The sequence below is a fragment of the Sparus aurata genome, chromosome 13 (assembly GCF_900880675.1).
Source record: "Sparus aurata chromosome 13, fSpaAur1.1, whole genome shotgun sequence".
NCBI classification, from domain to species: Eukaryota; Metazoa; Chordata; class Actinopteri; order Spariformes; family Sparidae; genus Sparus; species Sparus aurata.
Genome location: NC_044199.1, coordinates 5,531,196 through 5,547,224, shown reverse-complemented (window position 1 = coordinate 5,547,224; position 16,029 = coordinate 5,531,196). Strand labels below are relative to the sequence as shown.

Here is a 16,029-nt window from a genome sequence, read left to right as displayed (position 1 = left end):
AAATATAAGAAGCCAAGCATACTAGGCGTCTGTAGTAGAGTGAAGATTGTCTGCGAACAAACTTGACCGTCACCAGGTAACACAATTATAAGCGTCTGACCTCAAACAAGGTAACTCAGTTTTTCATTTTTCATGTATGTTGAGTTTCTAAATGACTGCTTACAGGGAAATGTGCATGAAAACATTCAACTGAAAGGGAGTCAGAAGTTTTTTTTCCCTGCGAAAATGTGTTAGTGAAAGTTTAAATTATTCTGTCACATTCACCCTGTTGCATGAATTTCACAGTTTATTTGTTTTAATGTCCATTGTGGTCTCTGTGTTACAGTTCCACAGCTGGTGATCTGTGAGGGCCTACGAAGCAGCCATGTCGTCAACATCCCAAAAACATAACGATTTTGTGGCCGAGCCGATGGGTGACAAGCCCGTGACGGCTCTGCCTGGCATTGGAGAGATTCTTGGCGGAAGACTGAAGGAGAAAGGTTTTGGCAAGGTGATTTGATTGGATTCTTTAAACTTTTTAATCCATTATAAACACATTTGGTATGAACTGAGGAACATGTAGAATGCTCTGTCAATAGAGGGTGCTTATCTTGGCTATTCTCACAGTAATTGGATCAGTGTCTTGAAATCAATACGACAAATTCAAATTGCAGAAAAAGCATTGTATAAAAACAGCTGTTTCTGTGGCTTTTGAGTACGAACCAGTATGAGGTAGTGTTGTCACTATGACTTCCTATGAATTCATGGACAACCTGACAGTAACAACAGTATCAGTTCCTGGATGCAGATGGATCCTCCAGGGCTTGGAGAGACTAACCATCTGGGCTCGGATGCGCTTCAAGCCGGAAAAATCCAGGTCTCTGGTCCTGAAGAGAGGGAAGGTGATCAACCGGTTCCACTTCTCTCTAGGAGGTACCTGCATACCATCAGTCACAGAGAAACCCGTGAAGAGCCTCGGAAAAACCTTTGACTGCTCCCTAAAAGATGCCGCTTCCATCAAGGCAACTAATGAACAACTGGAGCGTTGACTGACAACAGTCGACAAGTCAGGTCTTCCGGGGAAATTCAAGGCATGGTTATACCAGCATGGCATCCTGCCTAGAATACTGTGGCCATTGCTGGTATACAAATTTTCCATCTCTACTGTGGAAGGACTCGAGAGGAGGGTCAGCAGCCACCTGCGACGTTGGTTGGGCTTACCTCGAAGCCTAAGCAGCATCGCCCTCTACGGTAACAAGAACAAGCTGACGCTCCCCATCAACAGCCTTACCGAGGAGTTCATGGTCACCAGAGCAAGGGAGGTGCTCCAATACCGGGAATCAAAGGACCTGAAAGTATCTCAAGCGGGCATTGAGGAGAGGACTGGCAGAAAGTGGAGGGCTCAGGAGACCATGGACCAGGCAGAATCATGGCTGCGTCACAAAGAGCTTGTGGGATCGGTGGCAACTGGCTGTGCAGGTCTGGGAACAATTCCGACAATCCACTACAACAAACTTGAGGGCAAGGAAAGGCGGGACCTTGTTCAACGCGAAGTGAGAGCCGGGGTCGAGGAACAGCGTGCAAGCCAGACAGTGGGATTGAGACAATAGGGCACATGGACCAGATGGGAAGAAGCCATGGATAGGAAGATCTCGTGGCCTGAGTTGTGGAAGGCGGAACCCTACCGCATCAAATTCCTCATTCAGTCTGTCTATGATGTCCTGCCCAGCCCGTCGACCCTCTTCTGTTGGGGAAAGGTCGACACTCCAGCATGTCCCTTGTGCCAAGGAAGAGGAACTCTGGAGCACATCCTCAGCAGCTGTCCCAAAGCACTTAGAGATGGTCGCTATCGCTGGCGCCATGACCAGGTGCTGAAGGCGGTTGCTGAGTCCATCAACACTGCCATCGACCAGAATAAGCGCTCGCAACCACCAAGGCATGAAATTTCATTCGTGCGAGCTGGAGAACAACTACCCTCCCGACCGAAAGCCCAAACAGGCCTCCTGGGAGCAGCAAAGGACTGGCAGCTAAGGGTGGACCTGGGAAAACAGCTTTGATTCCCTGAAAACATCATGGAAACCAGCCTTAGACCAGACATCGTCCTGCTCTCAGAGTCATCCAAGCAAGTCATTTTGTTGGAGCTAACGGTGCCCTGGGAGGAGAGGATGAAGGAAGCCAGTGAGAGGAAGAGAGAGAAATACGCGGAGCTGGTGGAGGAGTGCCGCAGACGGGGGTGGCGTGCAAGGTGCTTTCCCATTGAAGTTGGAGGACGGGGCTTTGCAGGAAAGTCACTCTGTAAGGCCTACAGCCTCCTGGGCATCACCGGAGCACGCAAAAGAAAAGCCATCAATACAGCATCCGAGGCTGCAGAGAAAGCCTCACGATGGCTGTGGATCAGGAGGGACAAGCAGTGGGCGACAGCTTCTTGGACACAGGCCGGGAACTGATCACTCTCGGTCGGGTCGCCTGGGTGAGGGGGTCTGAAGTTGAAAGACCCGAAACCCCCCGTGACCCCAGGTACTATCACTGAAGATGTGTCCAAGAGACTGCATCACAAGATGTATGTAGCAACCTAAAATATCTCCATACCCATTTGTCTTGTTTGTTCTCAGAGATTATTAAATAACCTGATTTTCCGTTAAAAGCTCAGTGCTTGTAGTAGAACTTAAGTACAACACAAATGACCCAGACCTGGTGGAGGTCTGTGCTCTAATCAGACCATTTTCTAATAATATGAATTACAATTACAAATGCGTGCTAATGTGCCCTCTTGGGAGGCAAAAACGTGTGCTAAAGTGCCTTCTTGGGTGGCAAAAATGCATGCTAAAGTGCCCTCTTGGGAGGCAAAAACGTGTGCTAAAGTGCCTTCTTGGGTGGCAAAACACACTAAACTGCCCTCTTAGGTGAAAATAAAACACTTAATTGCTCTCTTGGGTGGTTAAAACAAGTTTAAGCGTACTCCTGTTTGGCAAACCATGATAACCTGCCCTCTAGTCTTGGGTGGTATAAACGCGTGCTTAAGTGCCCTCGTGGTTGGTAAAACACAACTGCTCTCTTGGGTGGAAAAACACACTAAACTGCTGCCATTGGATGGAGAAAATTGATTCCAATTAAGGCATGCAAGCTTTCCCAGAGTCATTTTATGGTCTCAACAAGTTAAACCCTGTTTATGTTCAATACACTTTGTATGGCCATTAGCCCATATTTTCTGTTTTTTTTTTTTTATTAATTAATTAATTTCTTATTTGCAAACGGCCGATGGGCTAATGAACTTTCTAGATTTGATTTTTAATTTACAATTTAGGCTAGGTCATTTAGATTCATTGTATTTAGTAAATGATGGAATAAATTGATAGCAGCTAGATAGATGGTAACTTAAGTTTTAAGAACACATTCCCGTTGTTAAAATAAGTCCATTCCATCCATTTAAGTATTCAGTTTTAGACACACTCTCTCTCAAATGGTCACATGTCAGTGGGGACTTAATACTGACTGAGGCGCAACCCGGCATCCTACGGCTGTGTGAGGTAGGTAGCTAATATAGCAGGCTGTCTATTAAGTTACCAATTTTGCATTACTAAATACTAGTGTATGTAGCCTGGTGCTATTATTAGGTAGAGATGCCTATCACATGTTTAAGCCTAGGCTAAGGAGCTAGCCTAGGTAAGTCTTGCGGGAATAGCTTTTTAAAGCTAGCCAGTAAAATTAAAAGTGGGGTTAGCATTGCATATCAGGGTTTACGCCAGGTTTAAGTTGACCCCCCGCCAGGCTAAGCATTTGGGATTTTTTACTCTATTTTAATTTTTAAAAATGCCTTTCTTTAAAATGCCTTTTTAAGTGCACAGCTCAGTTGGAAACATATACAGTGGCTTGCAAAAGTATTCACCCCCCTTGAACTTTTCCACATTTTGTCACGTTACAGCCACAAACGTAATTGTTTTAATGGGATTTCATGTGATAGACCAACACAAAGTGGTGCATAATTGTGAAGTGGAAGGAAAATGATACAAGGTTTTCAAACATTTCTAAAAATAGAAAACTGAAAAGTGTGGTGTGCAAAAGTATTCACCCCCCTTTACTCTGATACACTTAAATAAAATCCAGTGCAACCAACTGCCTTCAGAAGTGACCTAATTAGTAAATGGAGTCCACCTGTGTGTAATATAATCTCAGTGTAAATACATCTGATATGTGAAGGCCTCAGAGGTTTGCTACAGAACATTGTTGAACAAACAGCATCATGAAGCCCAAGGAACACACCGGACAGGTCAGGGATAAAGTTGTGGAGAAGTTTAAAGCATGGTTAGGATATGAAAAAATATCCCAAGCTTTGAACATCTCACAGAGCACTGTTCAATCCATGGGATGGGAAGATGGATGGAGCCAAATACAGGACAATCTTGGAAGAAAACCTGTTAGAGTCTGCAAAAGACTTGAGACTGGGGCGGAGGTTCACCTTCCAGCAGGACAACGAGCCTAAACATACAGCCAGAGTTACAATGGAATGGTTTAGATCAAAGAATATTCATGTGTTAGAACGGCCCAGTCAAAGTCCAGGCCTAAATCCAAGTGAGAATCTATGGCAAGACTTGAAAATTGCTGTTCACAGACACTCTCCGTCCAATCAGACTATACTTGAGCTATTTTGCAAGAAGGAATGGGCAAAGACTTGCAGCTGTCATTGCAGGGAAAGGTGGTTCTACAAAGTAGACTCAGGGGGGTGAATACTTTTTCACACCACACTCTTCTGTTTTTTATTTTTAAAAATGTTTAAAAACCATGTATCATTTTCCTTCCACTTCATGACAAAAAGTGGAAAAGTTCAAGGGGGGTGAATACTTTTGCAAGCCACTGTATGTCCATGCTTCATCATAGTTTGTTTCTTTTGAGGTGTCAAATAAATATTTTAAATGTGTATTGTTCCCTGTGTTTTTATCACAGAGCCCTATTGGGTGAGGAAAACACACTAAACTCCAGAAGACTATTAAGACCAAGAAATACTATGAAACATTACTGTTGCAATGACTTTTATGCTGGACCCCTTTTTGATCTATATTGAGCCAGAACTATATCTCCCAGAACCAGTTTGGATTATCTGGTGCTAATCTGGTGTTAAAATGCACTAGAATACAGGAAATGGCATCTACTTAATTGAAAATCTTCTGGGGGAGGACCCCCAGACCCCCTAGGGTTTTATTTTCTTCATACATCCATGTCTCTGTGTGTTCTTCACAGTCCAATGTTGAATCTACACAGTTCTCGTGGATGCTGATCCTAACTACAAATTAACTTGAGTAGTCTGTCTAGTTAGTCTGTTTTAAGGCTATTTAATGTGCCATTTGTATAACATATAAACATGTCTAAAGTGCTCTAGGCAACACAGAACTTAGTGCCCTCTTCAGTGGCGAGAACGCGCTGTATGTGCCCTTTTTTTTCTTTTCGCCCCTGCCCTTCAAAAAGTGTGCACACCACTGCTTGTGAACACCAGCGCATGTTCTGGTAAAGTTCATGTTACCAGTGTGAACGTTGCGTTTGCATACAGAGATGTGTGGAATCACATTGGACTCTTAAACAGTTAGCTTTACCCCTGACTGCCTCGTGCGACTCTGCTGGTGAAAAAAAGTTGCTTGTCACAACCCCCCCCCCCCCCCCCAAAAAAAAAAAAAAACTTGCTTGACTTCCATCTAACCTTCCACCTAACCTGCAGCTCTTTTAACTGTTTGAACAAGTCCGCATTGCCCTCACTGTTGGCAACATGAGTGAAATATTTACATATTTCGCTCCGTGCGTCTGCTTCTTCAACAAGCCTAGTACTGTTGGCAGGAGCTCTTATGCCACTTCCAGCCGTGTCTTTGCCGGGTTGATTTTTAACTCGTGTTAACATAATAGTAATGGTAATAACCAGGTTATTATCATACTTGCCCAGTGGTTGGATTCAAATGAAGTGTGACCTGATTGACAGGTTATTCACCGTTCTTTTAATTACTCGTGGCACGGCAGCCACATTTTAAGTATGGGTGGGAACCCTGCATGTCAGTTAGTTTGACACAACACATTCCTGCAAATGTTTCTTCAAATGATGTCTCTCTGGCTGCTGACACACTAGAGGGCTTTAATTTGATACTGGCAGTGTTGAGTTTGTATTGACATTATAATGCAGTAGCTTTAACAAGACAAATGGGACTGAAACTAGGCTTGGTGTCAATGTATTGTGTAGCATGTAAGATAGCTAAATGGCTAAAACAAACATGGGCAATAAAATTAGACACCTGCTACTTGACAACTGGGCAGTGGATGTGGAAAGTCCTATCGTACGTGCACTCCTGTCTTAATTTGACTTTCTGTTGTGTGTTCATCTCTCCCTCCACAGGCGTACAACGTCCTCGGGAATTTCCTGGCGCTAAACAGAGACGAAAAGCGTTTCCGGGACTGGCTGAAGGATACTTGCCAGGCAAGTTCAGAGCAACAAAGTGACTGCTACGGCTGTCTTAAAGATTGGTGTGCCAACAACCTATAAAGCAATCGCCACTGTTTTCTATGTCTGAAGTCCAAACTGTACATCATCTCTTCACTCATATTGATTCAATTCAGCTACACCATATATGTGAACTGACACTGTAGACACTGAATGTTCATACATTGTTGGTCATGGAATAAGATGTTATCTTTAAACGCTACATGTGGCTCGTTTGTTCTACGTTTAAACTTTCAGAATAATTTGGATTTCAGTTTGGCACGCATTCTTCTTTCTACCTAGCGCGATGACTTAGCAGTACAGTCCATACTTATATTTGTACTCACCTTCTTAGGCCTTTCGCCCCATTTTCCTGTTTTGTTTTTTTTAACCCATTGGAAAGTTGATGTAAGATGTGTTTTTTTTCTAACTGGCACATCATATCACAGCTTTAGTATCATGTTCTGTCCACAAACAATGTTTAAATTACCGTTTAAATTACCAACATCTGGTCTGCTGAAACCTTGATGGAACCTGAAGATGGAGATGTACTCTATATAAATAAAGATGCCCATGCAACAAACTCGAACAATGTCAGAAATCGTGTCCGTCTATTGCTGATGAGTGAGCTGCAGCCTTTACATTTAAAGAAGCCGTTTACAAGCCAGACAATACTGAAATTGAACTGATTGAAACAGAAACCATTTGATAAGATAATCTATTGTCTATTGATCAGAGCAAATCAATCAGCACCCTGTTTGTTCGCTCATTAACAGTAAAGACGCTGAGGTAGTTGATCTGCTGTACTCGTTTGATTGTTTGTATTTGAAGCTTCAATAGAATCTTGTTTCTTATTCTGCACAAAATCTAAAAATGTAGGGATGGAATTGTATACATGATTAATATCTCTAAAGCATTTAATAAATTGGCATTAAATCAAATCCTATAGTTATGACCAAGAAGTAGAACAGGCTGATAAGATAGAAAACACAACATCACTTTAAGGAAAAAGACATCAAAACAATGGTATAATATCAGTATATAGTCCAGATTAAAAACCCAACAATCCAATAAATGTTAACTCTTCGGCTTGGATCTTTATGACGGAGCTTCATGTTGTGTTTGACTGTCTTTCTAAACATGAGATGCCTTAATGCATGTTAGATGAATATATGCTCTGCAGTAGTGCACGTCCACGCTGTGTTACGTATCATCCTCGACACATCACCGGCTCTTTGAAGAGGAAATTGTCTAGCAGCTTTTATTTTTTTAAACTGTCTCATATGTTTCGCATTTGACTGTGTAATTGCTTCAGTTATTATGTTATTATCAAAACCATAAAATAAAGGGCAACGTGTCAGATTTGGACATGAGTGGGGTTTTCTTATTTTTGTTTTCATGCGTTGATGAATAAAATGACACGGACAGAAACCATTTGATAACAGGAGACTTTATTTCAATGCCTGATATTCCATGGTCGCTTTCTTGCCAACGCTCCAAATTTGACATTTGCAAGACACTGAAAATACATGTGTTAATTTTTGAAATGATCCAGAGCAGGAGGGGTTCCCAAAAAGTTGATACGGTGATCATGTCTGAGGGAACTTCCAAAATGAGATCAGTTTTCTTTTTTTTGTGTGCGAGGAAATGATCTAACAGAAGTAAACCACTGTCTGTACTGTCAATGTTGAAATAACCACGAAGAAAGTCACATGAATAAGTAGAAACGCCAGGTGCCTCCTTTACGTTTTTTGGACCCCTCTGCTCTGGAGAACCTCTCGGACCTGATTGGTTAAAATGACGATGCACACCTGTTCTTTTAAAAGTACATTATAACCGCTGTATTTATTTTTTTGCCTTTTAAAGAAATAGAAAATTGTTCACGTAACAGACTCATAGTAACTGATTAGCTGATTTTGCTTTAATGGCTTACATCATATACTGAATGTCCATAACCCCTGGAATGTTTCTCTTTTTTTGGGAGGGGGGGGATCTGTGTGCTATATCGAACTATAAAATCTGGATCTGACGGTGATCAAATGCTTAGAATTGTCGCTTAAGTTTCACAGTAGCACCTATGCAAACACACACACGTCCACATCCACACTACAGCAACAAGTATAGAAATGAGCGAGAATGTTAAAATCTTCATAAAACCTTGAAATAAAAAATAAAAATATGATAATAATCCACTCAAACAGCTGTTGTCCTTAGATGCAAGTAACTGCCGAAACTGGAAACAGAAGCATTAATCTGTAGAAGAGTGTTATTACCTCCAGATACAAGTAGCTCTGACTCAGTTATGACCTAACATAGGCTTGTCTTGTCTTCAGATTTTTAAATGTGTGGTCCATATTTACGAGAACTGACCTGATCAGAACCTCATCTTCCACCTGCAGCACCACCGTGATCCAGAGACCTCGTGTGGGGATTAGTTCAAAGTTAACAAAAGCTGTTAGAATCTGTTCCTGGGTCTGTTAAAAACACTCACCGCTCGGACTGTTTCCTTTTTCGGCAGTTACCTGAAAATATATATACGAGCATGAAATGTCTGTTTTCCAACCCGATGATAGCTATTTTTTTTTAAATGTCTTATCTTTTCAATAACTCTTTATTGATTGACTGTGTAGGTTTGTTCCAGATTCTTGTTTTTGCTCTCCCCCTCTAACACCGAGACAGTCGTTAGCAGATAAAGAATTTCGTGTTGTACTTGATCTCATGTACTGTACATCGGCAGCTTTTATGCAAGGTTACTATAGTACATTGATGTCTTATTTAGATTGGAAGTACATGTACACACTGTACATACATGTACATACTGTACAGTTGTACTTTTTGAATCACAACAATCCCTGATTGGTCTCAAAGCAGAGCGCAGAAGAATTTCTTCTCCCTGAAGGGGTTCTCTGAGGTGGGCACGGGGGAGATCAGGGGGTCGTCACAGGAGTGTGCGTCGCAGTACGCCATCAGGTCGGCCGCTGCCTTTGAAACCTGGAGAGGAGGGTGGTGGTCAGAGTCCGGGTGGATCAGGAACAATTCAACAGACAATAACAGGAATAACAGTGAAAATAATCCTTTGTGCTTTGATTGTTCTTTATCTGTTGGTCTCTGGTCGGAGGTTGTGGTGCATTTAGAGACCACAAGAGTTCTCCACAAGGAAATGTATGCAATATTTAACTGACAGCTGTTTTTTGCTCAGTCTGGATAATCCTTCATATTTTAACATGTTAGAAAATCCCACATCTCACTTTTATTTGTAGTCTAATGCTGAGCTGCTTAGTTAAAACGATTAAATGCCAATTATCGATTAATCGTTTGAGTCAGTTTCAAGCAAAGGGCCTTAAAGGGTAACACCACCAATTTTACACTTGTAATATGTAAGAATTTTAGTTTAAGTTTTAGAAAATGAACAAAGGTCATCAACAGGATGTGTAGAAATAAGTTGTTTACATTGTGTGTATTGTACTGCAGAGACATATCCTGAAGTTAGCATGCTAGCCAGCTAGCCCTGGCCCCTCCCAGTCCAAAACTCCTGTGCTTACGTTAAAAAACACCAACACTCTGAGCTCCCTGTCTGGAATCACTACATGCACGGCTAACTAGCTAATGGCAGCTACAGTTAGCAGCAGTTAGCTGATACGCGTTAAGGTTCAGGTGTCTTGGTGAGTACAACTGCATATGTGAAAAAGTCGTATAAAGACTTGTGGCTCCAGAAGAAACTCCAGCTCAGACTGACTGCCTCCAGTGATGTCACTCAGTAGCTAGGTTGCATTGTGGGTAATGTAGGCACCAGGCTTGGAAAAAGAAGAAGAATGAGTGGAATAAAAAGAAAGTTGATATCTAGTTGTGCTGCATTGGTTTTGATCATTTGTTTTTAAACCGTCTATAATGAGTTAAAAGCCTAGCGTCTACATTACCCACAATGCAATGTGGCAGATTTATCAGTTAACATGCAGCTTCCTCTGAAGCCAAAAGACGATACCACTTTCTTTTTCACTTCTCAAGGACTGTAAACACAATTTAATGTGTAAAATCAGAGGAGTTACACTTTAAACGGGAGGATTTGCTGCTTTTCTTTGCTATTTAATGACAGTTAATGATGAATCTTTGGGTTTTGGGCTGTTGGTTTGACAAAAGAAGCAAACTGAAGATGTCACTTTGGGCTCTGGGAAACTGGTGAGGAGCATTTTACACAATTTATGACATTTTATAGATCAAATGGTTCATCGATTAATCAATATTGTTGTTGTTAGTTGCAGCCTTATCATTTAAAGTTAAGACAGTATGTACCACTGTCTTAGATCCCTGATATTGATGAGTTATTTTATGTTTTTGGCTCCAAATGGCTCAAACGAATGTATTCAATCTGGACATTTCATTGTTTGCAGTGTGTAATCCTGACACTACCTCATAAGAATGACGGTCTCCATGTACAACCAAATCGTCGTATTCAGTCCTGGGTTTTAAACGTTAGTCCGAACACTTGAGCTCAGATATAGCAAATGGAGACTTGGCAATATCGGTCAAGAACTAAAACTGAACGTTTCATATGTTTCTCTGTGAAATCTAGAAAAAATAGAGAGTGTTGAATGTGTCTGGACGTAGAAAATGTGAATGGGTATAATACCAGCAAGGTGAGCAGGTTGAAACTAATTGATTCACTTAAAGAATGCAGTGACAAAGATATGACGATACAGTACAGCACAAAAATAGACAATGAAACAATACAGATTCAATAATAGTAGAAAAAAAGAGTGTAATGTATAGAAATACTGGGATACAGTTTTTATTGATAAGTTCAATGGTGGGTTAAATTCCTAATTCAGTCCCAGGATGCCTCTGAATGTTACGGTGTGTGTTCCTATCTAAAATGGTCCCTAAAACATGATTATTAGCGTATAAATGTTTGTCCCTTACTTCATTTTTACGCTGACAGATTGTTCTTGGTGCCACTCAAAGGTTGTTTTTGATGCCACAAACATGAAAGACGCCGTTTGGAAACTCTCCAAGGAGCAGCGGCGACTTGAAGTGTATCTGAGAAGGTCACCGGTTGCTTTTGTTCCTCTTCAAACCGATGTCTTTTAATTAGAGTTTGTCAAAAACGCTCCTTTTAACTGTGATGTGAGGCTTTACGTGCACAAAAGAGGCTCAGATACAAGTCAGATCTGTCTCTTTTAATCTGAGGGCAAGTTTATGTATCTTTTAAAGCTAGTGTGGTTACGATATTATGACAGGAGCATAACATACAGCACAATTTCAGTGTCTATTCCCCACCTTTGCATCCCTCGTGTTTTATCTATCCGACTCGGGAGGTGTTCAGATTGTCTTACCTTTATCCTGCAGAAACTAGCCTCTATCTTCAGTTGTTCCACCAGCTTCCTGGCTTGGCCGACGCTCATGGTGCTGTTCACTGGGGTGTCTCCTTTCATGCTGGCCACAAACAAGAGCAGCATTTAAAGCTTCATAGGTGCATTTGAAAAAAAAAGCATAAAATGCAAATGTGTGTTCTGTAAAATGTCTGCATTTCTTTTTTGAAAATGCAGAAATCACAGCATGGTTTCTTGATAGCAAAATTAGCCTTTTAAGACAGCATTCTACGTGGTTGATCAAATGAACTACGTGTGTGACATCATATTGCTCTATAATGTGATATATGATAATACCTGTGCTGAAAAAACATACATTTTGATTGCTTATTTATATATTTTGGCTGCAAAAGAAAGCAAGCATGAAACCAGTCAGTCTCCAGCTATGAAGTATAAATATCTGTCAATATTGTGTCATCAGACCGGGCACAGCTGCTGTATTATGTCATCTTATATGGCAACAAATGCATTCATACTTCATCAAATGCAAAAAAAAAGGAGGCATGTAAACTGGGCCAAATGGTCAGATTCATCCACCGTGGCCCACAGATTCTCCCACCACGAGCACGAGCAACCAGAGAAATGTCAAATGTAGAATGAAATAAGCACTGCAGCCACACACACACACACACACACACTGTTGAAATAATGACTATATATGCACATGACTGAGAATAAATATGTAAAAGGATGGATTGTCAACAGGAAGGAAGGGGAAAAAAAAAAAACAGCGAAGGAGCGAATCTACTTGAACCATTCTGGACCTTTCCCCATTGTCTTCTCCCTTCTCCCTCCATCAGCCCCCTTTTCTCCTTACCCGTATAATATTCCTCTTCAGGTGCAATCTTCCCCCCTCTCTCTTCGCTCTCTCTTTTCCACAGTTTTTCTGCCTCTCTGGTGTCCCTCTGTCGGCTCGTGTTTGGTGGTGTCAGTGTAAGCCGGACCCCACCCCTCACAGACAACAGCCTGGATGGTACCCTGCTCTGTACAGTCCAGTGCACTGCAATTCTGCCACAATGAGCACTAGGTTTGTGGTGGATGGTTAGGATCACCCCCCTCGGTGGTGAGTGGTACCTGCCAGACGGAGGGAGGGGGGAGGTATGTGTGATGGTCTTCTTATGAGGGTGGATCGTACCATGTCTGCGACAGGGAAATTGGGGCCAACTGGAATCTTTCTGGTTTCAAATCTGTGACATGGAGCAGGATGTTCTATGTTGTGTGTGGTTTTTTAGTGCTACAAGATTATATACAGCTTGCCATGTGATTTCAAGAGGCCTGGATCGTTACGTGTGTCTGTGCCTTTTGTGATGATGCCCACCCTCTCCTCTGTTGCTATGGGGACTGCTGCAGTCTAGTGTAGTGGTTTACATCACAGTTCAAACTGTTACATGGGGGCTTATATGTAAATCAGGCAGTCATTTCACCCATAGCACACACACACAGTCGCTTTTAAATAGAGGAATAATACACGGAAGGTGAAATGTGTGTGTAGGAGAACGCAGAGTGAATGTATGTACGTGTTCTCTCACATCAGAGACCCTGTGGAGGAAAAGAGCTCCGTTAGCACAACGGACACAACCGTTCTTTCTAGGTCGTAACACTGTTTGAGTGAAAATGCAGAGCGTTGTATTTATAAACTGTCACCTTAAATGTTATTTTTACAAAAGTACATCTTCTATGTGGTCGTAATACATAGAAAAAGTTGGTAACCGGCAGGTAACGTCTACGAAAACGGCCCCGGCGCCATCTTTGCTAAGCTAATGGCGCTATGATTATCTCCGTCGCTTCGCTTTCCCGGCAGTGACCTATCTTGTAGTTTTACCATCTCTGGCAGCGAGGCGGCGGTTTGGCGCTCTTGCTAATTTGTCCTTCGTGCTTGCCGTTGTACATAAAATGAAAGAAAATAACAAATTGCGTTGTTGTGGCTTTGTGTTTGGTGGTGAGGAGTCTTTACACACTCAAAGCAGGATTAAATAAATTATATCTTTTATTTTATAGTCACATAACAAAACGATTAATGAGATTATACTATATATTTATTTCTTCCATGCCCTCATTATTTTCTTTTATCTGTTTGTATAATTCTGTATTTCTTCTTCATTAATATTGATTGTTAAAGGTTTGTAGCTCCCACGAATTTCACTAAAATCTGTAAAACAAAAATAAATTAAAAGCAATTTATATACACGTTACAAGTACATATGAAATGACTTACCTCCATCAAATTGTCATCAACATTTTGCTTGATTTATGTTTAAATAAATGTTTATTTTTTAATGTTGAAATGACTAATTTCAGCCTTGGTTCTTGCAGATGCGCTCCAGGAGGAGAGGTCATTGTGAGCAGCAGGTTATTTGGATTTATAAGCTGCGGCTTCAGTTGAAGGACTCCATCTGCTGGATGATGCTGGCAGGATTTGACTGCATCACTGATCTGCAAAGACCACAAGGCGGCTCCTAATGAACCAGCTGGGAGAAATGTGAACCCCCGAGCTCCTTCTGAGGTAAAGAGTGAAATCAAGTGAGTGGAATTCTAATAACTTGTTTACATGAACATGGTGGAGAAATCTCACCTTCTCTCTGGAGTAAATTCGTTCTCAGAGCCAGAGGTGAACTGTCTTCATCGTCTTATGTTATGTTTTAGACAAAAAGGGACCCAAATGTAAGACACACAGACAGGCAGGTAATTGAACAAGTGTGAGTTTTATTAACTTAAAGACGATAGGGATGATCCAAAATCAAAGGTCCAATTGCAGGAGACAGAAGTCAAGAGACAGAAAACTAAAAGAACTACAAAAATACAAAAATGCAGTGGGAAAACAGGCAGGTACACGAGACACACAGGGCTGATGTGTGGAAACAGAACAGGAATTCAGGAGAAACATGAAAACAGAAGAACTGACAAAGAGAAAAACACTGAGGACTAATTAACACATGAGAGACAGATGAACAGGAAACGAGGCAGGACATGAAAAGCAGGAAAAACACGACACATGAGGAGAGAACTTCAAAATAAAACAGGTGATGTGTGAACAACAAACTCAAACCATGGCATTTAAATTGCAGTGAAATGTTGAGAGAAGGTTTGAGCAGTAAATAATATTGACTGCGTGTCGGTGGTTTGACCAGATCCACCGTTAACCGGGAACAATTTTCTAAGAAACTGTACTGTTTCTTAGAGTAAAATGTGTATATTTTAAAAGAAATATATTGATTAGAAACTGAGAAGCCCTGTTTATAAAATCTTCTTGTCATACAGGAGAAACATGGGTGTAACTGATAGCATTAAGGATGAGACTCTCCCGAATAAAGAAGGAACTCACTGAGCTGCACAGCTGTGATTAATGACACGATTAATGGCTGCAATACATTAAAGGTGTGTCGCCACTAATCATGTCATCCATCACGCTGCTTTTCAAGCTCTGCAGTTTACAATTAACTCTTTACTTTTACCCCCCTTATGTAGCAAGTGTCTTTATCTCGCTATACTGTAGCTGTGAGCAGATTACAAGTAGTTTTAGCTATAATACCCATAATGCAACACCCAGACTACAAATATCACAATTCTACACTGGTTTTCAGTTAACTCGTAATAAGAATATATTTATTTAAATCCTCGTTTTAATTCCGCAGGGACGTTGGCATCATGGCTTGTAATTTGTGGAGTTTTAATCCTTTGCACCCCTTTTTATTTTTTATTTTTTTGCTTTGGCACAAACTCTGATAAAAACAGTGACAGCAGGTACAAACCAGTACGCGGCTGCGAGGGCCGAGTCTAAAGCGCTCAGCAGATGGTCCTCGAGAGCTCCTGTTTCATCTCTGCAGGTTGCGCTCTGCTGTAATTAGTGTGGGTGCACCCCATCCCGCTAATAACTTATCTCATAATGCGCCGCCTTAATTATAAAAACATCACGGTTAGACGTGTGCGTGACGATGCAGCACACCAGTGAGCTGTGAGCTTTAAATGTCTTTCCACAATAAGAAGAATCCAGCCACAGTTTGAGTTACACCGTTAACCCTCTCCTATGTTTAATTATCTCTTATGCTATATATATGACATTAATTAATAATCCTTAATTAAGATGAATTTAATTACTGTCACGGCACACTGGAGCCTTCAAGTCTTGGGACCTCACAGCTGAGACAGCCCGAGTTTTCTCTCTTTCTCATTTGATTCAAATCAAATTTCAGTCTCTGATGCAAGTAGTGATTTATTAAATCAGGTCAGTTT

The 16,029-nt window shown here is 41.3% G+C and overlaps 2 protein-coding genes across 2 annotated transcripts; one reads left to right on the top strand and one right to left on the bottom strand.

Moving 5' to 3' along the window:
• Nucleotides 1–22: 22 nt before the first annotated feature.
• Nucleotides 23–6,817, top strand: LOC115593977 (barrier-to-autointegration factor-like). The gene is made up of 3 exons (XM_030437716.1): nucleotides 23–110; nucleotides 326–490; nucleotides 6,350–6,817. The coding sequence occupies exons 2-3, from the start codon at nucleotides 365–367 to the stop codon at nucleotides 6,494–6,496; spliced, it is 273 nt and encodes a 90-aa protein (XP_030293576.1). The 5' UTR covers nucleotides 23–110; nucleotides 326–364; the 3' UTR covers nucleotides 6,497–6,817.
• A 1,048-nt stretch (nucleotides 6,818–7,865) lies between these two features.
• On the bottom strand, nucleotides 7,866–12,843 carry gng3 (guanine nucleotide binding protein (G protein), gamma 3). Its single transcript, XM_030437717.1, has 3 exons — nucleotides 12,617–12,843; nucleotides 11,764–11,863; nucleotides 7,866–9,424 (listed from the first exon to the last, which is right to left on the bottom strand). Exons 2-3 carry the CDS (start codon nucleotides 11,860–11,862, stop codon nucleotides 9,296–9,298), a joined length of 228 nt encoding a protein of 75 aa, XP_030293577.1. The 5' UTR covers nucleotide 11,863; nucleotides 12,617–12,843; the 3' UTR covers nucleotides 7,866–9,295.
• Nucleotides 12,844–16,029: the final 3,186 nt, after the last annotated feature.

Coding starts and splice junctions, on each gene's coding strand:
- LOC115593977 (XM_030437716.1), top strand. CDS start 365: ATGTCGTCAACATCCCAAAAACATAACGATTTTGTGGCCGAGCCGATG. Junction 491..6,349: donor AGGAGAAAGGTTTTGGCAAG/GTGATTTGATTG, acceptor CTCCCTCCACAG/GCGTACAACGTCCTCGGGAA.
- gng3 (XM_030437717.1), bottom strand. CDS start 11,862: ATGAAAGGAGACACCCCAGTGAACAGCACCATGAGCGTCGGCCAAGCC. Junction 9,425..11,763: donor CTAGTTTCTGCAGGATAAAG/GTAAGACAATCT, acceptor CCTCCTCTCCAG/GTTTCAAAGGCAGCGGCCGA.